This window comes from Salvelinus alpinus, chromosome 14 (assembly GCF_045679555.1).
Source record: "Salvelinus alpinus chromosome 14, SLU_Salpinus.1, whole genome shotgun sequence".
Taxonomy (NCBI): domain Eukaryota; kingdom Metazoa; phylum Chordata; class Actinopteri; order Salmoniformes; family Salmonidae; genus Salvelinus; species Salvelinus alpinus.
This window is the reverse complement of record NC_092099.1, coordinates 8,940,260-8,965,454: the sequence shown is the minus strand read 5'-3', so window position 1 is coordinate 8,965,454 and position 25,195 is coordinate 8,940,260. Positions and strand designations below refer to the sequence as shown.

The following is a 25,195-nucleotide window of genomic DNA, read 5'->3' as shown; positions in this document are numbered from 1 at the left end:
GGCCCATTCCTCCTGACAGAGCTGGTGTAACTGAGTCAGGTTTGTAGGCCTCCTTGCTCGCGCACGCTTTTTTAGTTCTGCCCACAAATTTTCTATGGGATTGAGGTCAGGGCTTTGTAATGGTCACTCCAATAACTTGACTTTGTTGTCCTTAAGCCATTTTGCCACAACTTTGGAAGTATGCTTGGGGTCATTGTCCATTTGGAAGACCCATTTGCGACCAAGCTTTAACTTCCTGACTGATGTCTTGAGATGTTGCTTCAATATATCCACATCATCTATTTTGTGAATTGCACCAGTCCCTCCTGTAGCAAAGCACACCCACAACATGATGCTGCCACACCCGTGCTTCACAGTTGGGATGGTGTTCTTCGGCTTGCAAGCATCCCCTTTTTTCCTCCAAACATAATGATGGTCATTATGGCCAAACAGTTATATCTTGGTTTCATCAGACCAGAGGACATTTCTCCAAAAATTACAATCTTTGTCCCTATGTGCAGTTGCAAACGGTAGTCTGGCTTTTTTATGGCGGTTTTGGAGCAGTGGCTTCTTCCTTGCTGAGCTACCTTTCAGGTTATGTCGATATAGGACTCGTTTTACTGTGGATATAGATACTTTTGTACCTGTTTCCTCCAGCATCTTCACAGGGTCCTTTGCTGTTGTTCTGGGATTGATTTGCACTTTTCGCACCAAAGTACGTTCATCTCTAGGAGACAGAACGCGTCTCCTTCCTGAGCGATATGATGGCTGCGTGGTCCCATGGTGTTTATAATTGCATACTATTGTTTGTACAGATCAATGTGGTACCTTCATGCGTTTGGAAATTGCTCCCAAGGATGAACCAGACTCGTGGAGGTCGCCAATTTTTTTCAGAGGTCTTGGCTGATTTAATTTAGATTTTCCCATGATGTCAAGCAAAGAGGCACTGAGTTTGAAAGTAGGCCTTGAAATATATCCACAGGTACACCTCCAATTAACTCAAATTATGGAATTTAGCCTATCAGAAGCTTCTAAAGCCATGACATCATCTTCTGGAATTTCCCAAGTAAAGGCACAGTCAATTTAGTGTATGCAATCTTCTGACCCACTGGAATTGTGACACAGTGAAATAATCTGTAAATAATTATTGGAAAATGTATTTGTGTCATGCTCGAAGTAGATGTTCTAACAGACTTGCCAAAACTATAGTTGGTTATTAAGAAATGTGTAGAGTGGTTGAAAAACAAGTTTTAATGACTCCAACCTAAGTGTATGTAAACTTCCGACATCAACTGTAACATGGCCAACTAAAAAACATTGTTGAATTTTAGGCTATGGTGTAATGCAATGTTTTACCTTGTGTGGTAGGTTTTGTGGATTGACACTTATGTAGGTGTCATAACCAACCATAACATGTAATACGTGTCATAACACGTCTAAATACATGCTTCATGACAGTATTACGACTATATAACAGGTTGACAAGTTACTGTATGTCAGCTGTTATGAAATGTTATAACCATGTCATAACGTGTTGAGACGCTGGGTGTCAAGTGTTCGCAATATTATTTTGCACAACTGGACTACTGTCTTCAGACTGGTTCAGACCCATATCTTCACTACACCACCTATATTAAACCTGTGCTTGAATACACCGCCCCCATGTGGAACTTATGTCACTACATCCACTTGCTCAGGATCTCTTCAATGGTGATCAGTTCCTCAAATTACACAAATGTTTTTTTTGTTCTGGAAATTGGTTGCAATACCCTACCTATAATTATGAAGGACGCAAGTGCACTAACTCTTAGGCACAAAATGGTTCAACAACTGAAAAGGCTTATTTAAAAATATATAAATTAAAGTATACTATAAAATACGATGGTTGCAACGCTCGGAAATGCTGTGTGCCAACAACAGTGTGGGTGTATATAAACGTTTTAATTAGCCAGTAAAGTAGAAGGATGAAAATAATGGAAATACATTTATCAATGTACAGTTCTGCATAAGTAAATCAAAGACAGTCCATGGTAAAATCCACATCTGCTGTGAGTAAAGGACTGCAGGGGCTGTCTCAACAGTTATTAGCCCACAGAGTCCTGTCACTAAAGATACAAAGTACCTGTCCAGAAAGACAGGTGGAGACATTGAAGCAGAAATTGGGCCTCCTACAGGTAGCAAGAGACTGTTCTAACACATACAAATAGGGAGCGAGACACGATGCCCATTACAGGGTCTCTAGATAAGATAGAGAGCGAGAGGGGAGTGCGTCCAGGTCAGGAAGCCATTTTGTAGTGGCCCCCCAAGGACCGCAGGTCAGCGTGAGAACTGCCTCTTGTCCCCATTTCCTCTGTTGACATGCTTGAAGATTTTAGCTTTGTGAGCGGGCTTGCCCTTCTGGTAGCCGAAGCCGCCGCCTCCACCCCTCTTCGTCATCTTCAGTCCTCCTTTGCTGTGAACGTCTGGAGAGGAGTGCTGGGTTAAGGGAAACACTGTACTGCACTGAATTGACCAATTGATATGACTTTTATCGTTACGACCTGGGGGGGGGGTCAGAGGGATGGAATAAAGGATGTTTGACAACAGACATTGACAAACAAAGTATGCAACCCTTCAGAAACGACATTGGTGAAAATATGCCCAGGCACTTGGACGTAGAAAAGGATACTGAGGTCGACGTAGGGAGGCACATTAAAGCCGAAAGACTGTGCCACCATGGGGAGGTTGAGCGTGTTGACACTGTAGATCGCTTTGAGGGAATGAGAGTCGTACGCCCGCACATAGGACTTGTAGGCCTCCTGGGCCGACTTGTGCAGGTAGTAGTTCTTCTCAATCAGCTTATTCAGCTGCAAAAAAACAAATTGAGAAAACAGATTAAGGCTTGTCAGATAATTGCATACACTCCACTGCGTATTTATTTGGACAGTGAAGCTAAAACTTTATATTTGGTTCTATACCACAGCATTTTGGAATAGAGATCAAATGTTTATGTGAGGCGACAGTATAGAATGGCAACTTTTATTCGAGGGCATTTTCAAATAGTGCTTTCAGAAAGTATTCATACCCCTGAACGTATTCAACATTTTGTTGTGTTACAGTGCGGGTTCAAAATGGATTCAATATAAAAACAATTGTCCCCATCTACACACAAACTTTGAAAACTCTGCACACCTGGATTGTAAAATACTTGCTTTTTTAAATTTTTATTCTTCAAGCTCTGTGAAGTTGATTGTTGATAATTGCTAGACAGCCATTTTCAAGTCTTGCCATAGATTTAAACTGATTTAAGTCAACTGTAAAAATTCTATGTAGTCTTTGTAAGCAATTCCAGTGTAGATTTTGCCTTGTGTTCAAGGTTATTGTCTGCTGAAATGTGAATTTGTCTCGCAGTGGCTGTTGGAAAGCAGACTGAACATGGTTTTCCTCTAGGATTTTGCTTGTGCTTATAGCTGCATTCCGTTTATTTTTATCCTCACAAACTCCCTAGTACTTGCCGATTACGAGCATACCCATAACATGACGCAGCCACTACCATGCTTGAAAATATGAAGAGTGGTACTCAGTGATGTGCGGGATTCACCCCAAACATAACACTTTGTATTCAGGACAAAACGTGAATTTCTTTGCCACAGATTTTTGCAGTACTGTTTAAGTGCCTTGTTGCAAACAGGATGCATGTTTTGTAATATTTTTTTTCTGTACAGGCTTCCTTTTCACTCTGTAATTTAGGTTAGTATTGTGGAGTAACTACAATATTGTTGATCCACCATCAGTTCTCATATCACAACCACTAAAACTCTGTTTTAAAATCACTATTGGCCCTGAGCAGTTTCCTTCCTCTCTGGCAACAGAGCTAAAGACACCTGTATCTTTGTAGTGACTGGCTGTATTGATACACCATCCAAAGTGTAATTAATAACTTCACCATGCTCAAAGGGATATTAAGTGCCTGTGCATTTATTTTATTTTTTTACACTACCAATTGGTGCCCTTGGTTTCTCCCCCCCCTGGTTTTTGTGATTGATTCTGTGCTTGACAATAACAACTCGATTGAGGGACCTTACAGATAATTCTGTGTGTGGGGTGCAGAGATGGGTAGTCATTCAAAAATCATGTTAACCACTATTATTGAACACGGAATGAGTCCATGCAACTTGCAACAAATGAGATGTGTTAAGCACATTTTTACTCCTGGAATTATTTTGCTTGCTATACCAAAGGGGTTGAATACTTATTGACTCAAGACATTTCAGTGGCAAATGTATTAATTTAAAAAATGTTCTACAAACAAATTTCCACTGACATTATGGGGTATTGTGAGTAGATCTGTGATAAAATCTAAATCATTTAAAATTCAGGCTGTAACAAAATGTGGAAAAAGTAAAGGGGTGTGAATAATATCTGAAGGCACTGTATATGTTCAACTGTTTAGAAATGAAAGCACAATGTATCTACCGTAATTTCCGGACTATAAGCCGCTACTTTTTCCCACGCTTTGAACCTCGCGGCTTATACAATGACGCGGCTAATTTATGGATTTTTTCCCGCTTTCACAAATTCATGCCGCCAAAAAACTGTGTGACGTAAATCGAGCGCGCTCAAACTTCCCATCATTCTGATTACGGTAGTCATTTTGTCACCCTCATCATGGCAAAGACACGGAGAAATGCATATGATGCAGCTTTCAAGTTGAAGGCGATCGTTCTGGCTGTTGTAAAAGGAAATAGAGCTGCTGCACGGGAGCTTGGCCTTAATGAGTCGATGATAAGATGTTGGAAACAGCAGTGTGAGGAACTGACTCGATGCAGAAAGACAACAAAAGCTTTCAGAGGGAAGAAAAGCAGATGGCCCGACCTAGAAAATGAGCTTGAAGACTGGCTCAACACACAGAGAGCAGACGGCCGAGGTGTTTCAACTGTGCAGATCCGACTGAAAGCCAAAACAATCGCCACCGCAATGAAGTTTGAGGATTTTAGAGGTGGACCATCGTGGTGTCTAAGATTTATGAGACGTAAAGGCCTGTCCATCAGGGTACGGACGAGTCTGTGTCAGCAGCTCCCTCCCGACTACGAGGAAAACGTTTCAAACTTCCGCAAATTCACTGATGCAAAGATAGCGGAGCATTCCATCGGCCCGCACGACATCATAAATATGGATGAGGTTCCTCTGACTTTTGACCTGCCTCTCACTCGGACTGTCAACAGGAAAGGCGAATCATCCATCACGCTGAAAACAACTGGGCATGAAAAAACGCACTTCACCTGTGTTCTGAGCTGCACGGCATCGGGAGAAAAGCTTCCACCGATGTTGATTTTCAAACGCATGACGATGCCAAAAGAAAAATTCCCGAGAGGAATTGTTGTGAAAGTCAACAAGAAAGGATGGATGACGGAAAGCCTAATGCATGAATGGCATACAGAGTGTTACGGCAAGCGACCGGGAGGATTCTTTCACAAGAACAAGGCATTGCTCGTGTTGGACAGCATGAGGGCCCACATAACAGATTCTGTGAAAGAAGCCATCAAGAGGACAAACTCAATTCCAGCTGTGATTCCTGGGGGCACAACAAAGTATTTGCAGCCACTCGACATCAGTGTAAATCGTGCATTTAAGGTGGAGCTCCGTGTTCAGTGGGAGGCTTGGATGACAAGTGGGGAGAAATCCTTCACTAAAACGGGCCGCATGCGAAGAGCAACTTATGGTCAAGTCTGCCAGTGGGTCCTGACAGCGTGGAGCATTGTCAAAAGATCCACTATCATCAACGGGTTTCGAAAGGCTGGACTGCTGCGTGTTGAAGAGGGCAGCATGAGCTCAGCGGGGAATTTGCCTCCGGATGAAAGTGACGAGAGCGACAATGAAAACGATCCAACATCGGATGAAGCAATTCTGAGGCTATTCAACTCCGACACCGAAGGAGATGACTTCAGTGGTTTCAGTGCACAGGAGGAGGAAGATAGTGACCAATGACTTTCTTGGTAGGCTACTGTTTACTGCTATTTAAAAAAAAAATAATAATTGTTACAAGCCGTGTTTCGTTAAAGCCTATTTATTTTTGTTACAAGCCGTGTTTCATTTAAAGGCTGTGTAAAGTTCATTTGTTTCAATGTACCGGTAAGCACCTGCGGCTTATAGACATGTGCTCCCGCCCCCCTCCCGCTCAGCCCAGTCAAAACTGTTCGCTGCTCTGGCACCCCAATGGTGGAACAAACTCCCCCACGACGCCAGGTCAGCGGAATCAATCACCACCTTCCGGAGACACCTGAAACACCACCTCTTTAAGGAATACCTAGGATAGGATAAAGTAATCCTTCTACCCCCCCCCCCCCCCCCTTAGAGTTAGATGCACTATTGTAAAGTGGTTGTTCCACTGGACATCATAAGGTGAATGCACCAACTTGTAAGTCGCTCTGGATAAGAGCGTCTGCTAAATGACTTAAATGTAATGTAAATGTAATGTGCGGCTTATTAATGTACAAAAGACATATTTTTCTTTTTTAATTCAGTGGGTGCGGCTTATATTCAGGTGCGCTTAATAGTCCAGAAATTACGGTAGTCCCCTCATTTGTGTATAAAAAATTATATTCTTTACTGTCGCCTCAAAACCTTTTATCTCCAATCCAAAATGCTTGAGTATAGAGCCAAATACCACCCTGCATACCACTGCTGGCTTGCTTCTGAAGCTAAGCAGGGTTGGTCCTGGTCAGTCCCTGGATGGGAGACCAGGTGCTGCTGGAAGTGGTGTTGGAGGGCCAGTAGGAGGCACTCTTTCCTCTGGTCTAAACAAAGATCCCAATGCCCCAGGGCAGTGATTGGGGACACTGCTCTGTGTAGGGTGCCGTCTTTCGGATGGGACGTTAAACGGGTGTCCTGACTCTGAGGTCATTAAAGATCCCATGGCACTTATCGTAAGAGTAGGGGTGTTAACCCCGGTGTCCTGGCTAAATTCCCAATCTGGCCCTCAACCATCACGGTCACCTAATAATCCCCAGTTTACAATTGGCTCATTCATCCCCCTCCTCTCCCCTGTAACTATTCCCCAGGTTGTTGCTGCAAATGAGAACGTGTTCTCAGTCAACTTACCTGGTAAAATAACGATTTTTTTTTAAAAAAAATTAAAAAATTTTTTTTGCTTCCTTGTCCAAATAAATACGTTGGGGAGTGTATGTAACAGAAGTTAACTCTGTTAACAGATCAATGAATTAGCCGTTGCAGTCCACGTGACAGATGTAATGTCAATTAGCTCTGATTCACATGCAGAAATAAAATGTGGATGAATATCTCACCTGACCCTGGATATCAGAGATCTTTGCCCAAGAGAATTCAAACTCACTCAAAGGAACCTGAGGCGAGATGAAAACACAATCTAAAATTTCAGTTTATAACATATCACTGCTGAAAGAATTAATCTTTTGCATGTTTTTCTTGGTTTTGCTGGGTTGAGGTAAGGTCAGAGATGGTTGGGTTAGGGTCCTACCTTGGCTTGTTTGAGGAAGCGCAGGAAGCCCAGCTCCTCTGGCCTGAGGATTAGGAGGGCGTGGCCTATGCCGTTGATCCCGCGAGCCGTTCTACCCACCCTGTGGATGTATTCCTAGGAAAAGAGGGAAGAAATAAGGAAGAGGGAAAACAACGTAAATGCTTCGGCTAGAGATGCCTATAGGCTAGGCGTTATTTCTGGCTGCATGAAACAGTGTCTCGAACGTCACTAGGTACCTTGGGGTCATCTGGGGGGTCATATTGGACAATCCAGTCCACCTCAGGGATGTCCAGGCCTCTGGCCGCCACGTCTGTACACAGCAGGATGCCTGAGTCGGCGTTACAGAACTGGAAGAAGGTGGTGGTACGCTTGGTCTGCTTTTGCTTCCCCTGAGAGATCAAAGCAAAAGGAGATTAGACGTCAGCCACAGACAGCATTGACCACAGAGGATGCATGCTTCGGTTCGGTTGGCGAACTGAACGTGCATGCTAGCATACTCCCTTAAAAAGACCATCGCAATGCTAGCCGTGCCACTAGAGATTCTGGGTTCGAGTCCAGGCTTTGTCGCAGCCGGCCGCGACCGGGAGACCCATGGGACAATTGACCCAGTATCGTTAGGGGAGGGTTTGGCTGGCAGGGATGCCTTGCGCCATCACGCACTAGCGACTCCTGCGGCAGGCCGGGCGCACGCATGCTGACACAGTCACCAAGTGTACGGCGTTTCCTCCGACACATTTGTGCGGCTGGCTTCCAGGTTAAGTGGGCATTGCGTCAAGAAGCAGTGCAGCTTGGCTAGGTTGTGTTTCGGAAAATACATGGCTATCGACCTTTGCCTCTCCCGAGTCCGTACGGGAGTTGCAGCGATGAGACAAGACTAACTACCAATTGAATACCACGAAATCGGGGAGGAAAAAGGGTAAAAAAATAAAATAAAAGACCATCGCTTGAAAAATTAGATAAAGCAAAAATAGTAATGTTTGTCCATGAGACACCGTAGCCAAAACAGTCCGAATTAATCTAACTCAAGAAATCTGTCATCGATTGACATTTTTGCCAAGCATATTACAGCACATGTTAATGTTTAATGCCACAGCACAATATTTGGTCATATCATATTATAGCACATATCATTGTGCTAGAATGGTTTAAGGCCTTTAGACCCAATTGTGGAAATACCAGTCATCTCTGCAGCAGACAAATGAGAGAGAATGCCTTGTGGAGTCAGACTGGGGTTCACTGTAGCAAAGCTCAAATTGAGTCAGATAATAGCCCGAAAACTGCTGACAGAGTGTAGCCTGCAATATGTTGCTAGTCTTGGAACTAGCTTGCTGTTACTCAAGACACAGATTAATTACATTTTAGTTTGGTCGTAATTATCACCTGTGGTGTATATGGCTTGAGTGTCTTTTAGACTCAAAGGGCTCAGAATAACTTCCTGAGACAAGTGAATAAAGTGAGTTGGGTCATGTTCAGCAGGCACTAAACCGTCAGAAACGGGAAGGTACTATCTAAACTTGTCCTATAGAACACACATTTTTGGTTTCTTTTGCAAAACGCTTTGCTATGGTGTGCCCTAATGTTTACAACCCCGAGGGGTATACTACAAAGCAGGATTAAGGAGTTAGCCAGGTAACTTACCTAAATGTTATAAAATACATGTATATATATATATTTCTTAATATAAAGATAAGCATGAAATGAGCATGGTCTAATTGACTCAAGAACCCAACACACAAAATAGTTGAGCTTTCTTAATGACAGAGGTGACAACTCACGTGGATGGCCATGACAGGCAGGTCAATGTAGTTGAGCAGCTCGTAGTGGAACTTGACCGACATGCAGGATGAGAAGAACACCATCAGCTTCTTGTTGCGGTTCTTCTTCAGGAAGGTGAAGAGCAGCATGAAGCGCTTCTCTGAGGGACACACCACGTAGCCCTGAAAACCAAGACAACGTTTACATATCAGACCACGCATCCCTGTCTGATTCTAACTGATGTGAGGTTTACCTATAACCTTGCCGTGGATGAGACACGGTAAGGTCTCAAACGACCCAATACTCTAACCAAAAACATTAAAGCTTTGCTACTTTCAGATACTTTGAGTCTTGGGACAAGTGACGACTATCCGCTTAACTTAACTAGCTACAACAAGCGGACCCCCTGGCACGTCATGCACGAGTATCGTCACTCTGCAGCAGTGAGTCGTTTTGTTTACCTGCTCCAGGCCGTCCACGGTTGCATTGTCCTTGTTGTCGTCCACACCCACGTAGAGGGGCTCCTTCTTCAGGGAGATACGGGCCAGGTCCTCCACCTTACGGGTCTGGGTGGCCGAGAACAGCATGGTCTGCCTCCGCTCTGAGGAACAATGCACATTGAACATGTTAAACACTGGGAGATACAGAGACAAATAGCATCAAACTCCATGGTACAGTATGTGCAAAGACATTTAAAGCCATGAGGTGGGTACATACTTGGCAGGAGTTTGATGATCTGCTTCAGCTCCTCCTCGAAGCCGACCTCCAGGATACGGTCAGCTTCGTCAATAATCAGACACTGGAGGTTCTTATACATGAAGCCGGCAGTATTCTACAGAGAGCAAGGGGGTGGAGAGAAAACAATGAAAAAAGTCCAGGACTGAACGTGTGCAAAAATCTAGGTCCGACCCCATTTCGTCGAGTGGTCCATTATTTGGTCGACAGATTTGTTTTGTCGAGTGGTCGCAAATTAATTGTATTTATTTTATGGCAGACACACTTGTCTGATTCACACCTCTCTCAGTGGACTGATCCATTGTGGAGGCTGCAGGGATGGCACAGTCTAGCACAGGCATCGCAAGCAATTTGATAACATTTTGGAAATAAGTGAAATTGCATTGGTTTCAAAATTGCATTGGTTTTCCATAAATGGCTACTGCTTTGGACCTGACACCGTTTGAGAGTATTCCTTTGGTCTACAGTATGTGAAGATGTGTCTTTGGTATAATAAAAAAAAATTTGAGTCAAGGAGGGGCTGTGAGGCTAAGATGCACAAGGCGTGTCTCTCCCCAGAATGTGCTCTCCTGACAGTTTTTGCACATTCATTGTTTCATAACTTCATTGTATGAATTGTTTGAGTGTTAGTGTCTATCAATTCCCCATTACTTATATATCACCAGTCGTACATTTACTGTTAATCCCCATCATTTTGAATCTACAATGTTTGTTGGTTATGGTAACTACTGTTAATGCATTCAATATACTATTACAGTCGTTTACCGTTCTCATTGTCAGAGTGGACACGTTATTTGCTCAAAACTTATTTAATTTCGGAGTCTTGTCAATTTATTAAATCGTCTTTTGTTTGGAGCGCTCCTGTCAATGTTGAGTAAGAACGCACAACTGACTACGCGTCGGAGTAGGCGACCTGGCCTGTGAGCAAACGTAGAAATGTGCCCATTTGGGGACGTCTGATAGTATTTCTGATTGTCGTCACTCACCACCAAAGTGGAGCTTCTCAAAAAGCAAGTTAGCAAAGTCTGTTTTTACTTGCATTGAATGACAATTAGGGCTGCCCGACAATTTGTGTGTGTGTTGTGGACCGAGTGTGATTTGTTCTTTCGACCAATCGATCGGTCAACATTTTAAAATGTGTATTTTTCCATATATAGACACACCCTATGTTTGAATAAAATAAACGATATGTAGGCGACTGAACTTGACTGAAAACGTTTAAATCGCAGTGCTTAAAGTAAGAAATCATTGAAGAGGGAGCAGAGATCAATACAGCCTAATCAGAAAGGAAAAAAATAAAAATAAATAACTGTTCCGGACCATCCTCCTCCCGGTGCTGGCCTTCGCAGATTCTGCCATTACGCTCCTGAAGTTTCCGTCAACCTTTTCCAATTGGAGTGCCAAGTTATCGTACCATTACTACTAATCTGCGTGCCAGTTACGATTTTCATGGAACAGTTTGATTTATAATAAAGCCTTCATATCTCAAAATCAATGTCACGTGGTTCATCAAAATTCCATCTTAAAGTAACTTATATTGCTATTGCCAACTCTATGCGCTGCATGAGGCAAATGGTCACACCAGATACTGACTGGTTTGCTGATCCACGCCCTACCTTTTTTTGGGGGGGGGGGGGATCTGATCAACAGATGCATATCTGTATTCCCAGTCATGCGAAATCCATAGATTATGGCCCAATTTATTTATTTAAATTGATCGATTTCCTTATATGAACTGACACAGTAAAACCTCGAAAGGGTTGCGTTTATATCTTTTCCCCCCAGTGTACAATCTGATCCTTAGTCAACATTGCGGTGCTCAGAGGTTACCTGGTCCCAACTTTGATATATATGAATACAGTTACTGTTCTTATCACCATGGTTACCTGGAGGTGGTCAAGCAGTCTGCCGGGCGTGGCCACCAGGATGTTGACGCCATTGGCCAGCCTCTGGGCCTCGGCCGTACGGTTGCTGCCGCCCATGATCAGGCCGAAGGTGTGCACGTGGTGGGTCATCAGCTCCTTCATCACGCCGTACGTCTGCATGGCCAACTCGCGCGTTGGGGACAAGATTACCACGCCTGTACCTTAGGATAGTGGGGAGCAGGGCTGCGTCTCAGGCACATTTCAGTTCAGTTCCAAGGCCCTTTCTTTAGAGTCTAGACCAGGGGTGTCAAACATACGGCCCGCGGGCCGGAACCGGCCCCCAAGGAGGTTCGATCAGGCCCGCAGGATAATTTGAAAGTGGAAAAAATGCATAAAAGACATGGAATTAATATTTTTAATTCGCTGCAATTCATGGATTATCCGCTAAGGGGCGCACTCTTTCCATCAGAGTAGAAGACAAGCCGCATCACTGAGACAGACTGAAAACAGCAGACGGTATCAATGCGCCATCTGCTGCTTGTTACGACGTTGTTAATACCTTGGTCTCTACCTCTCCGCTACACCCTCATTAGCCAAAATGTCGTTATACAAACGGAGAAAAGTAGATAAGGAGTGTAGAATTTTCAAAGAAAAATGGACCACGTCCTATTTATTTACAGAGATGCACGGAAAACCTTCGTGCTTGGTGTATTTGCAACAAGTTTCGGTATTGAAGGAATATAATATTCGACGCCACTACGAGACTCATCACAGCGAAAAATATGACGGCTTGCAAGGACAACTGAGAAGAGATAAGATTAACGAATTGCTGGCGGGTCTGAGGAAACAGCAGTCAACTTTCATCCAGAGCCGAGAAGTCAGTGAAGCAGCGGTAAAAGCCAGCTACCTAATTGCTAGCGAAATAGCATTAGCATCGAAGCCGTATTCCGACGGTGACTTTGTTAAACGATGCATGATGAAGGCGGCTGAACTTGTGCAAACGAGAGTGTCCAATCAGGCCCGCGTGTGGTTTGAGTAAAAAATAAAATGAACTCAGTATACTTTAAAATGACTCAAATCAAATTGAAACAAACAATTTGTAGATTGTGCCCAGCTCGCTAATAATCACCAGAATGAAAGCTAGACATAGAAAATTCCCAGAACGATGGATAGAGAACAATTCAGTTTCCAATTTTGATGTAGAGGATATGCAACAAATTTTCAATGCGGCCCTCCGGACCTCACTGAAGACCGAATGCGGCCCCCAGGGCAAGATGAGTTTGACACCCCTGGTCTAGACCCTACACCATTGATGTTAACAGAGCTAGTAAGACTGGATGGTTGAAAGGTAATGAGGGAAATTGTGCCTAGTCTACTGGAGAGTTGAGTCAAAAACATTGCCATATTTCTTACTCCTACCCAGTCCTTTCATATCTGAACACCTAAAAAAGGTGTCTACACACTCCACGGAGACAATAGATACAGCGCAGTGCTGAAATTTTGTTTTTAGTCACAAAAGGGGCGGCTCCTTGTAATATGCGTCGCCATTCAACATACTTTTGTGCTACCTGAAAATTAAGGTGCCTTATTCCTTGCGGAGCCGTCGCTCGGTTCCTTGATCTGATCAACAGGCTACGCATGAAAGTAGCATTGATAACCAAATAAAACCCCAGCAACTGTTCAAACAATAAACCAAACATTGTTGCCTTATTAGAATCCACCCCAAAAGGTATTTTGTTGTGAAGTAATAACTACTACTACACGGTAAAAACAGCTGGTAGCCAAGTGCCTTCTCTATTTTTAGCTGATATGGAAGCAAATACATTGAAGATGCATATTAAATTGGGATAATGTTTTAAGTTACACAGGCGAGTAGGCGAAAAAAATATCTGCCAGGACTAATTATTTCACATGGGTGACATGTGGGATGCTAAGTAACCTACACCTTACTGGCAGGCACAAAACATGGTCATGTAAATAAAACATTAACTTTCATTACATGTAGGCCTAGCTATTATTTAAATATGCACTTAGTTCTTTTTGATTTAGCTTACAGCAGTGATGATGTTTTCAACAGAAAAATCTCTGCCATCACCCCCTTGTGAACTTCGCTGTTTGGGAGAAACGCATGGACCGGCGAGGTATCATGTTACCAAAATGTGTCCACCGCTCCAAAAATCCATAGATATAGATATATGCACGTGAAGCTTGTAGCATTATGATGCAGAATGTTTATAACATTGAACCAATATAGACGGTTGAAGCAATCTACTAATCTTACCATTTCTGGGCATGAACTTAAGTTTGTAGATGAGCTCGATGGAGGGGATGAGGAAGGCCAGAGTTTTACCACTGCCAGTCTTAGCAGCAGCCAGGATATCTCTAGAAGAGTCAAAATATATATAAAAGGGAGTCATCTATCAAGTCAAAACAATATTAGCCTACTCAGTCCTTTATCAGTCCTGTAGGGCTGATTCTAGGATGCAAGTCACCAACTTTTGGTGGTCCTGCATGGATTTTTACAGAGCTCTGCTTTAGACATGCAGTGATACATGAACAGGTGGTGATTCCGCCTAACATGAAACTTGGGAGATAAACTGTAGGCGTACCTTCCCTCCAGTAGGGGCTGTATGCTTTTGTGTTGGATCTCAGTCATGTGCTCAAAGCCCATCTCCTTCACACCCTTCAGAGTGTTCTCACTCACCAGAGGCGCCAGAGAGGCAAACAGCGTGTCCTCAAACGCACCTGAAACACAGAAACCACAGTTAACAGTTCCCACCTCTGTGGGTTTTGGCATGGAAGGGCTCTAGTCTAGCACTAACCCATAGGGATGGGCACGGTTATTCTAATATCCAAACTGACATTTGTATTCGAATAGGCCTACTTGCGAGAGTAGGTCGATTCATAAAATAGAAATCACAGACCTAGCTTAACAATGAGAAGGCTTTGTCTCAATTAAATAAAATGATCGATGTGACATTGCTACACACAATGACATTTGAAATGCTCAATAAAAAGTGCCCAATAAAAAGACATAGGCTTCCGTATAGCCTACACAAGTTCCATGCGTTGCGTGTAGCTTGTTGGCAATACAGTCAGAGGCACCACGTGAAGTGGGAGATCACTAATCAATGACAAATGGAAGCAAAATTACATAATTAAGTTAGATAAATGAGAAGGCGTAGGCGACAATGAACAACTGACAGGTAGGCTGTGGTTTATTCTGAATGGAATGTTGTAGACAAGGAACGGGGAGCGCAGTCAAATAGCCTAAACTATTCTAGTTGGCTAGCTAACATCTGACTATCTTTGCTAGCTTCTTTACATCGTTTTGATGCAGTAGAGACAGGCACTGCCAGATGGGATGATAGATAACCTATGCCATTTACAATTTTGTCTAACTAGCGTGAGTCACTTGATACCTTTTCACCCCTCTCCCTCTGGTGTCTCACACCGCTGGCCCCTGCCCAACTTGATTAAAGTTACAAAAGAAACTAACCTTTATTCTAAATAGTGAAATGATTTTAAATGCCCATCCCTACTAACACAGAACACGGCAAGTAGACTGACTGGGGATTACCTACAGTAAAGGACCATGGTTACCAGGAAGATAAAACACAGACTATTATACATATTTGTATGCTGGCAGAGGCTCAATTGTAAATAGTTCCTGGCCCATATCTAAGACTGAGAAATGATTGCTACACAACATGCACAACTGACAAGGCTAACATTTGGTTGTGTAAAGGCCTCTGATTGACCAATGTCTATGTCATTGAACATGGAATACCTGTCAAGCCAGATGGGAGCTCTGGTTCATCTTCCTCCTCATTTTCCTCAAGCTTCTCTCCTTCCCCATCCTCACTTCCCTCTTCATCATCCTCCCCCTCATCTCCCTGTTCAAGAGGCTGTGTGGGTTTTTCTGTGGTCTGATCAGCATCCTCCTCCTTCTTCGCTTTTTTCACACCTACATTAGGAACATTAAATATTCTTTGACATGGACAAGATTCACTAACTTGGGAAACGGACACTTTAAGCCATTTACCCCTTGAATGGTTCAACAACCATTCTAATAAACGACTGAGTGGTACACAACATTACCTGGCTGATCAGTGGTGTTGAGCTTTCTTTTATTTTTCTTCTTGACAAAATGTTCTGTGTCCACCTTCGCCGACACATTCTTCTCTTTTTGCTGCTTATTCGTGGGTTTGGCATTCTGTGGCTTTGATATTGCTGTGGCCACCTGACTCCTTTCATCACAACACTCATCTGGAAGTCCGTTTGCGTCGTCTGTGAATAACGTAAGTCACACAGAATAATATATATTTTTTTTAATCACATCAACTAGGCTATCATTCAACGAACTAGCTACGTGGCAGCTAACTGACAACTTCATTCAAATATGGCAGATATCAATAACGGGAAGAGAATTCAACGTCTCAAAACCAACAATGTACAACAATGTTTCGCTTGTGTCTAAGATTAGAAACACATTAAAACAATTAAAAGCAGTACTGTAGTAACTAGCTATAAAAACACCACAAGTTAACTGAAAGGAGATCATGTTCATTAACTCGTTATAATCGTTGGTTTAGCTACGTGTATTAACTAAAATACTGTCTTTAAAGCGTGATTTCCGATATAGACAACTCTGCAGAGAGATACTAGCTAGTTAAGGTAGCTAACATAGGCAAAGGCTACTTGGCCTTGCTTCGAGGTGGGCTAGCGCGATAAAGTGCCAATACAACTTGTCGACAATGATTTCAGTACTGGAAAAACAGTTACCATTATCTTCCTCCTTTTTCCGTTTCTGAAGTAGCTTTCGCTCTTTGTTCTTTTCGCTTCTTTTCTGGATTTTCTGCCGAAGAAGCCTCATCTGAAGATCTGCCATGATTGCAGCTGAGCACGCACACACGTGGAACTCTTCTTCTTCGCTGGCGTTTATCGGTGATTGGCATCCAACGTTATGGTGCATTACCGCCACCTACTGTACTGGAGTCTGGGCCAGGGATAAACTCAATTTTACCTGCCAGCCCCGTTGCTCTTAATTAAAAAAGAGAACAAAAGTTACCCCTTGACTTATTCCACATTTTTGTTGTGCTACAGCCTGAATTCAAAATCGAATTAATATATGTTTTTCTCAGCCATCAATACACAATACCCCATAATGAGAGTGAAAATGTTTTTAGAAATGTTTGCAAATTTATTGAAAATTAAATACAGAAACATCTCATTTACATAAGTATTCACACAATATTTTGTAGAAGCACCTGGGTAAGCCTCTAAGAGCTTTCAATACCAGGATTGTGCAATATTTTCCCATTCATATTTTAACAATTCTTCAAGGTCTGTCAAAATTGATTGTTGATTATTGCTAGACAACCATTTTCAGGTCTTGCCCACCACCAACAGGTGCCCTTCTTTGCAAGGCAATGTAAAACCTCCCTGGTCTTTGTGGTTGAATCTGTGTTTGAAATTCACTGCTCAACTGAGGGACCTTACAGATAACTATATGTGTGAGTTACAGATATGAGGTAGTCATTCAAAAATCATGTTAAACACTATTATTGAACACGGAGTGAGTCCATGAAACTTATGTGACTTGTTAAGCAAATTGTTACTCCTGAACTTAAGGGGTTTAATACTTACTGACTCAAGACATTTCAGCTTTTCATTTTTTATTAATTCCTAAAAAATTAGACAAACATAATTCCACTTTGACATTATGGGGTACTGTGCGTAGGTCAGTGACAAAAAAATCTGAATTTAATACATTTTAAATTCAGGCTGTAACACAACAAAACGTGGGGGAAATCAAGCGGTGTGAATACTATTTGAAGTTACTGCAACTAGCCTGGCTTGCTGACAATTCTGACAAGTCAAACATTTTACCTTGTTTCTGGTGCATGTATTTCATGACACTCGTTTGCTACAACAAGTGGCAACTTTGTTTCAAAGTTTCATCATGGAATTGTTAAGCGGCACCATAATCGTGGAAACGTTTTCAACTGCACATCACATGTTCTCGATCTCAATGTCCCGTCTTTAGTCAGCTGTTATACAACACATTCTAAAACTAGGTAGTTGTATCTCTGATCTAGGTCAGGGATGGTCAACTCCAATCCTCGGAGGCTTGATTGGTGACCCACTTTTGCCCCAGGCCCAGCTAACACGACTCCAATAATCAACTAATCATGATTTTCAGTTTAGAATGCAATTAGTTTAATCAGGTGTGATAGTTCATTCTATAGACAAAATACTTATGAAATACTATTCTATCTTTCAGCGAAAGGAGGTTACAATAACAATGTCGAAGGTGAAGTATCACCGCATTGAAAACGGCAAAGGACTACACCGAAATCCCAGAACTTCTGGAGAGCAGTGTTTATAAGACTGGGTTCTCAAATCGGACTACCAAAGAGATTGATCCTGACATCAGATGTCCCAAGCCTTCCTGAAGTGACACCACCAACAACGGCTGAGCAGCTACAACTTCGAGGAGATGTCGCCACGCAACACAGTGTGCAGTAAGCACACCTTTGAGCTGGGAAGGACCTGAGCTTTCCTTGTTGTCAGACTTGGTCATTCCCGGGAAGTGAGAAAACCTACAGAGTACTCAGAATTATTGATGAAAGAGGTGGCCTACAGCCAAGCATATAAATCATAGAAATAAGGGAAGTTTGTGTGGGCAACAATACTTGTGAATTTTTTTAATCATTATTGTACTTTTGGAATGGTTTTTAAATGATTTACTAAACTGTTCTCCCGTCAGACAAAATTAAATGGATCTATTTATATAATGAATATGAATTCGGAGGGCAGAAATGATTAAATATTAAAGCATTAGACCTCTCACTAAAGGCTTCAGTCATACAAAAGTTATACTGAAATCCAAACTGGTTCTCTAGCAAATTAGTAAGAATGTCTCACCCTGTGTTCAAGAAAGGTCTTTTTCCCCTTTATTCAGATTACAACCTCTCACTTTCAGTTATTTGAAAAGGAAATAATCTCCCAAATATCGCTATTTTTAAAACAAGCCATAGAAAGTTGGTTGCAATTTCAGTTTAATCCACCAAAAAAGACAGAACAAATAATACAACAAATATTGTGGTTAAACTCAAATATACTAATTGATAAATAAAACAGTATTTTTTTTTTAACAAAGGTATAATCTTCGTAAATGATATCATAAATACGACTGGTGGAGTTATGTCACACATGTAGTTAACAAAAATAAATGGGAATGTCTGCTCTACTCAAAATTACAACCAACCAATTACGGCATTACCACAAAAATGGAAGAGGAAAATGGAAGGGGGAGTAAGTAAGGAGCTTGTCTGTCGGGCCTGAATTAAAGACCATAACTGGTTAAAGAAAATTCTGATAAATAAAAAAATAAAAAGTATAGCAGTATCATTATCAAGGACCAAAAAATTGACAGCCGTGCCATATAGATTGTAAAATAGTTGGGAAGAGATTTTTGAAGTAACGATTCCATGGCACATGGTTAATGAACTGATATGCAAAACCGGTGTCCGGTGTTGTGCCGAAAATCTCCCCCCTGCCAGAATCTCCCCCTTCGCGTGAACGTGCACATACTCAATTCTTAATTGCTGCGACTTGCTTGCTAGTTGAGATTTACATACACTCAATTAGTATTTGGTAGCATTGCCTTTAAAATGTTTAATTTGGGTCAAACGTTTTGGCTAGTCTTCCACAAGCTTCCCACAATAAGTTGTGTGAATTTTGGCCCATTCCTTCTGACAGAGCTGGTGTAACCGAGTCTGGTTTTTAGGCATCCTTGCTCGCACACACTGTTTCAGTACTGCCCACAAATGTTCTATAGGATTGAGGTCAGGGCTTTGTGATGGCCACTCCAATACCTTGAGCCATTTTGCCACACCTTTGGAAGTATGCTTGGGGTCATTGTCCATTTGGAAGACGCATTTGAGACCAAGTTTTAACTTCCTGACTGATGTCTTGATGTCTCAATATATCCACATCATTTCCCCTCCTCATGATGCCATCTATTTTGTGAAGTGCACAAGTCCCTCCTGCAGCAAAGCAACCCCACAACATGATGCTGCCACCCTTGTTCTTCACGGTTGGGATGGTGTTCTTCGGGTTGCAAGCCTCCCCCTTTTTCCTCCAAACAGTTGAAAACCGTAGTCTGGCTTTTTTATGGTGGATTTGGAGCAGTGGCTTCTTCCTTGCTGAGCGGACTTTCAGGTTATGCCAATATAGGACTCGTTTTACTGTGGATATAGATACTTTTGTACCTGTTTCCTCCAGCATCTTCACAAGGTCCTTTGGAAGGTCCTTCAGGCGTTTGGAAATTGCTCTCAAGGATGAACCAGACTTGTGGAGGTCTACAAATGTTTTGCTGAGGTCTTGACTTATTTATTTTGATTTTCCCATGATGTCAAGCAAAGAGGCACTGCGTTTGAAGGTAGGCCTTGAAATACATCCACAGGTACACCTCCAATTGACTAAAATGATGTCAATTAGCCTATCAGAAGCTTCTAAAGCCATGACATCATTTTCTGGAATTTTCCAAGCTGTTTAAAGGCACAGTCAACTTAGTGTATGTAAACTTCTGACACACTGGAATTGTGATACAGTGAATTATAAGTGAAATAATCTGTTAGTAAACAATTGTTGGAAAAATTACTTGTGTCATGCACAAAGTAGATGTCCTAACCGACTTGCCAAAACTAGTTTGTTAACAAGAAATTTGTGGAGTGATTGAAAAACGAGTTTTAATGACTCCAACCTAAGTGTATGTAAACTTCCGACTTCAACTGTATGTATGTATGTATGTATGTATTTTAACAAAGGTATAATCTTCGTAAATGATATCATATGTCATACATGCAGCTAACTAAAACATATGGAAATGTCTGCTCTACCCAAAATTACAACCAACCAATTGCGGCATTACCACAAAAAATATATATGGGGGATGGAAGTAATGCAGACAATTACATTGATGGAAGCTACAATCTATATTCAATATTAAAGCTGATCTACCCCCTAAAAAAATGATTAAAATCTTCTTCCTAGATAACAATGCTCCTGACGGTTTACACTTCAAATTAGCAGACCAACAGGTGGGTAGAGATACCAGAAAGACGGATGGACTACCCTGGTGTAAATACAGTACAAAACAAGTCCCTCCGATTACACAGATCAGGTCAAATAGATTTATTAGGGAGATAAACAAGAATACAAGGTAGTCTCTGTAACCTACCTCAAAATAACAAAAGCACAGTGTAAGGGAAACATTCTGATTAAGTACCGAACTAATATCATCCAGACCAAGGAAAAATGAACAGAAAATGACACAAAGTTATCACCAAATTGAGTATTTTTCTTAATTGGGATCCAAATTAAGTGTTTAACTGTTATGTAAACATACTTGGCGACTTACAGTAGTGAGTGCATACATTTTCATATTATTGTTTTTTGTACTGGGGAATGCTGGCATTGCAAGCGCCATGCCCTACCAACTGAGCCACTGAGTGTGTTGTAAAGTTCAGGAATCTCCCTGCAATTCATGCAGGTGCACCAGCAAGTTTATCCAGAGACCCTGGGATAGCTCTTTGGTACTCCATGATGTAAAAAATAACTCCAGTAGATGGGAAGCGGCCAGCTCCAGCACCTCTCTGTCACATGGAATGATGCTGGAGAGACGAAGCAGGTACGGGGAGTAAAACATTTAATAAATAGCGGACATGGAATGAGACAGGAACAGCGTCAGCAAACAGGTAACACAAACAAAAGACACTCAAGGCAGAAGCGGGGAACAGAGCTGAGGAACTGACAAATATAGGGGAGGCAATAACAGGTGAAGAGTGAGTCCAGGTGAGTCCAATATCGCTGATGCGCATGACGAGGGAAGGCAGGTGTGCTTAATGGATGATAGGAGTGTGTGATGCAGGGCAGCCTGGCGCCCTCAAACTCCAGCGCCCTCAACTAATGTACAAAAGCTATCATCATATTGCTATCTTGTACCAAGCAGGGAAATTCACAAAATATATTATCAACCACGTAGCTAGCTAGCTAATTTGACATTGCTAGTGTTAGCTACCTTTCTGGCTGACAACGTGAATATTATATGTAAACTCAGCAAAAAAAGAAACGTCCTCTCACTGTCAACTGCGTTTATTTTCAGCAAACTTAACATGTGTAAATATTTGTATGAACATAACAAGATTCAACAACTGAGACATAAACTGAACAAGTTCCACAGACATGTGACTAACAGAAATTGAATAATATGTCCCTGAACAAAGGGGAGGTCAAAATCAAAAGTAACAGTCAGTATCTGGTGTGGCCACCAGCTGCATTAAGTACTGCAGTGCATCTCCTCCTCATGGACTGCACCAGATTTGTCAGTTCTTGCTGTGAGATGTTACCCCACTCTCCCACCAAGGCACCTGCAAGTTCCCGGACATTTATGGGGGGGGAATGGCCCTAGCCCTCACCCTCCGATCCAACAGGTCCCAGATGTGCTCAATGGGATTGAGATCCGGGCTCTTCGCTGGCCATGGCAGAACACTGACATTCCTGTCTTGCAGGAAATCACGCACAGAATGAGCAGTATGGCTGGTGGCATTGTCATGCTGGAGGGTCATGTCAGGATGAGCATGCAGAGGAAGGGTACCACATGAGGGAGGATGTCTTCCCTGCAATGCACAGCGTTGAGATTGCCTGCATGACACCGCCCCAGACCATGACAGACCCTCCAGCTCCAAATCAATCCCCCTCCAGAGTACAGGCCTTGGTGTAACGTTCATTCCTTGGACGATAAACGCAAACCCGACCATCACCCCTGGTGAGACAAAACCACGACTCGTCAGTGAAGAGCACTTTTTGCCAGTCCTGTCTGATCCAGCGACGGTGGGTTTGTGCCCATAAGCGACGTTGTTGCCGGTGATGTCTGGTGAGGACCTGCCTTTACAACAGGCCTACAATCCCTCAGTCTAGCCTCTCTCAGCCTATTGCGGATAGTCTGAGCACTGATGGAGGGATTGTGCGTTCCTGGTGTAACTCGTGCAGTTGTTGTTGCCATCCTGTACCTGTCCCGCAGGTGTGATGTTCGGATGTACCGATCCTGTGCAGGTGTTGTTACACGTGGTCTGCCACTGTGAGGACGATCAGCTGTCCCTCCTGTCTCCCTGTAGCGCTGTCTTAGGTGTCTCACAGTACGGACATTGCAATTTATTGACCTGGCCACATCTGCAGTCCTCATGCCTCCTTGCAGCATGCCTAAGGCACGTTCATGCAGATGAGCAGGGACCCTGGGCATTTTTCTTTTGGTGTTTTTCAGAGTCAGTAGAAAGGCCTCTTTAGTGTCCTAAGTTTTCATAACTGTGACCTTAATTGCCTACCGTCTGTAAGCTGTTAGTGTCTTAACGACCGTTCCACAGGTGCATGTTCATTAATTGTTTATGGTTCATTGAACAAGCATGGGAAACAGTGTTTAAACCCTTTACAATGAAGATCTGTGAAGTTATTTGGATTTTTACGAATTATCTTTGAAAGACAGGGTCCTGAAAAAGGGCCGATTTATTTTTTGCTGAGTTTTTCAATGTTCAAATGGAATTGAGTTATCTTCAATTACCACAGCCACAAAGTCAAAATTGTGTATACTGGGTTTCCACTAGATAACACAGCCACAAAGTCTCAGAGCGGATGTTGATGCCATGTCAACCAAGCAGCAACAACCAATGAGAGCTGGAGTTTCTGGGATAGCTTGTTCAAATCTTGAAAGAAAACTGCATTCTTGCCAGAGGGCTCTCCAAAAACACCTGTACACACATAGTTATGCAGTGGAGGTTTAAAGGCCCAATGCAGCCGTTTTTATATCAAAATCAAACCATTTCTGGGTAACAATTAAGCACCTTACTGTAATACATTTCAGGGACCCTGGGACCCTGGGTTCAAGCTGGAGAGTATCGCCGCCCTCGTGAAGAGCTGGAGGCAGCTAAAGCCGAGAGGCGGTGGTATGAGGAGGCAGCACGGAAGCGAGGCTGGAAGCCTGTGAGTCAGCCCCAAAAATTTCTTGGGGGGGGGGGGCTAAAGGTGAGTGTGGCGAAGTCAGGTAGGAGACCTGCGCCAACTTCCCGGGCTTACTGTGGAGAGCGAGAGTACAGGCAGACACCGTGGTATGCGGAAGAGCGCACGGTGTCTCCTGTACGTGTGCTTAGCCCGGTGCGGTACATCCCAGCTCCACGTATCGGCCGGGCTAGAGTGGGCATCGAGCCAGGTGCCATGAAGCCGGCTCAACGCACCTGGTCTCCAGTGCGTCTCCTGGGGCCGGTGTACATGGCACCAGCCTTACGCATGGTGTCCCTGGTTCGCCAGCACAGCCCAGTGCGGGCTATTCCACCTCGCCGCACTGGCCTGGCTACGGGGAGCATTCAACCAGGTAAGGTTGGGCAGGCTCGTTGCTCAAAAGCTCCAGTACGCCTTCACGGTCCGTTATATCCGGTGCCACCTCCTCGCCCCAGCCCAGTACCACCAGTGCAACACCACGCACCAGGCTTCCTGTGCGTCTCCAGAGCACTGTTCCTCCTCCACGCACTCGCCCTGTGGTGCGTGTCTCCAGCCCGGTACTACCAGTTCCGGCACCACGCACCAAGCCTCCTGTGCGTCTCCAGAGGCCAGAGTCTGCTGTCTGCCCAGCGCCACCTGCGCTGCCAGTCTGCCCAGCGCCGCCTGCGCTGCCCGTCTGCCCAGCGCCGCCTGCGCTGCCCGTCTGCCCAGCGCCGCCTGCGCTGCCCGTCTGCCCAGCGCCGCCTGCGCTGCCCAGCGCCACCTGCGCTGCCTGTCTGCCCAGCGCCGTCTGAGCTGCCTGTCTGCCCAGCGCCATCTGAGCTGCCCGTCTGCCCAGCGCCTTCAAAGCCGCCCGTCTGTCCTGCGCCTTCAAAGCCGCCCGTCTGTCCTGAGCCTTCAGATCCGTCCATCAGTCAGGAGCCGCTAGAGCCGTCCGTCAGTCAGGTGCCGCTAGAGCCGTCCGTCAGTCAGGTGCCGCTAGAGCCGTCCGTCAGTCGGGAGCCGCCAGAGCCGCCCGCCAGACAGGAGCCGCCAGAGCCGCCCGCCAGACAGGAGCCGCCAGAGCCGCCCGCCAGACAGGAGCCGCCAGAGCCGTCAGTCAGCCAGGAGCTGCCAGAGCTGTCAGTCAGCCAGAAGCCGCCAGAGCCGTCAGTCAGCCAGGAGCCGCCAGAGCCGTCAGTCAGCCAGGAGCTGCCATAGCCACCAGCCAGCCAGGACCTGCCAGAGCCGTTAGTCAGTCAGGACCTGCCAGAGCCGTCAGTCAGTCAGGACCTGCCAGAGCCGTCAGTCAGCCAGGACCTGCCAGAGCCGTCAGTCAGCCAGGAAC

At 43.9% G+C, this 25,195-nt stretch overlaps 1 protein-coding gene across 1 annotated transcript; it reads right to left on the bottom strand.

Annotated features, from left to right (window-relative positions):
* Window positions 1–1,901: 1,901 nt before the first annotated feature.
* On the bottom strand, window positions 1,902–16,831 carry LOC139538349 (ATP-dependent RNA helicase DDX18-like). Its single transcript, XM_071340302.1, has 14 exons — window positions 16,594–16,831; window positions 15,910–16,098; window positions 15,599–15,775; window positions 14,418–14,553; window positions 14,090–14,190; window positions 11,830–12,029; window positions 9,926–10,040; window positions 9,670–9,809; window positions 9,229–9,390; window positions 7,690–7,842; window positions 7,454–7,567; window positions 7,263–7,319; window positions 2,648–2,825; window positions 1,902–2,441 (listed from the first exon to the last, which is right to left on the bottom strand). Exons 1-14 carry the CDS (start codon window positions 16,781–16,783, stop codon window positions 2,296–2,298), a joined length of 2,058 nt encoding a protein of 685 aa, XP_071196403.1. The 5' UTR covers window positions 16,784–16,831; the 3' UTR covers window positions 1,902–2,295.
* Window positions 16,832–25,195: the final 8,364 nt, after the last annotated feature.

Coding starts and splice junctions, on each gene's coding strand:
- LOC139538349 (XM_071340302.1), bottom strand. CDS start 16,783: ATGCACCATAACGTTGGATGCCAATCACCGATAAACGCCAGCGAAGAA. Junction 14,191..14,417: donor CAGCCCCTACTGGAGGGAAG/GTACGCCTACAG, acceptor TGACTCTTCTAG/AGATATCCTGGCTGCTGCTA. Junction 7,843..9,228: donor TGCCTGTCATGGCCATCCAC/GTGAGTTGTCAC, acceptor TTGATCTCTCAG/GGGAAGCAAAAGCAGACCAA.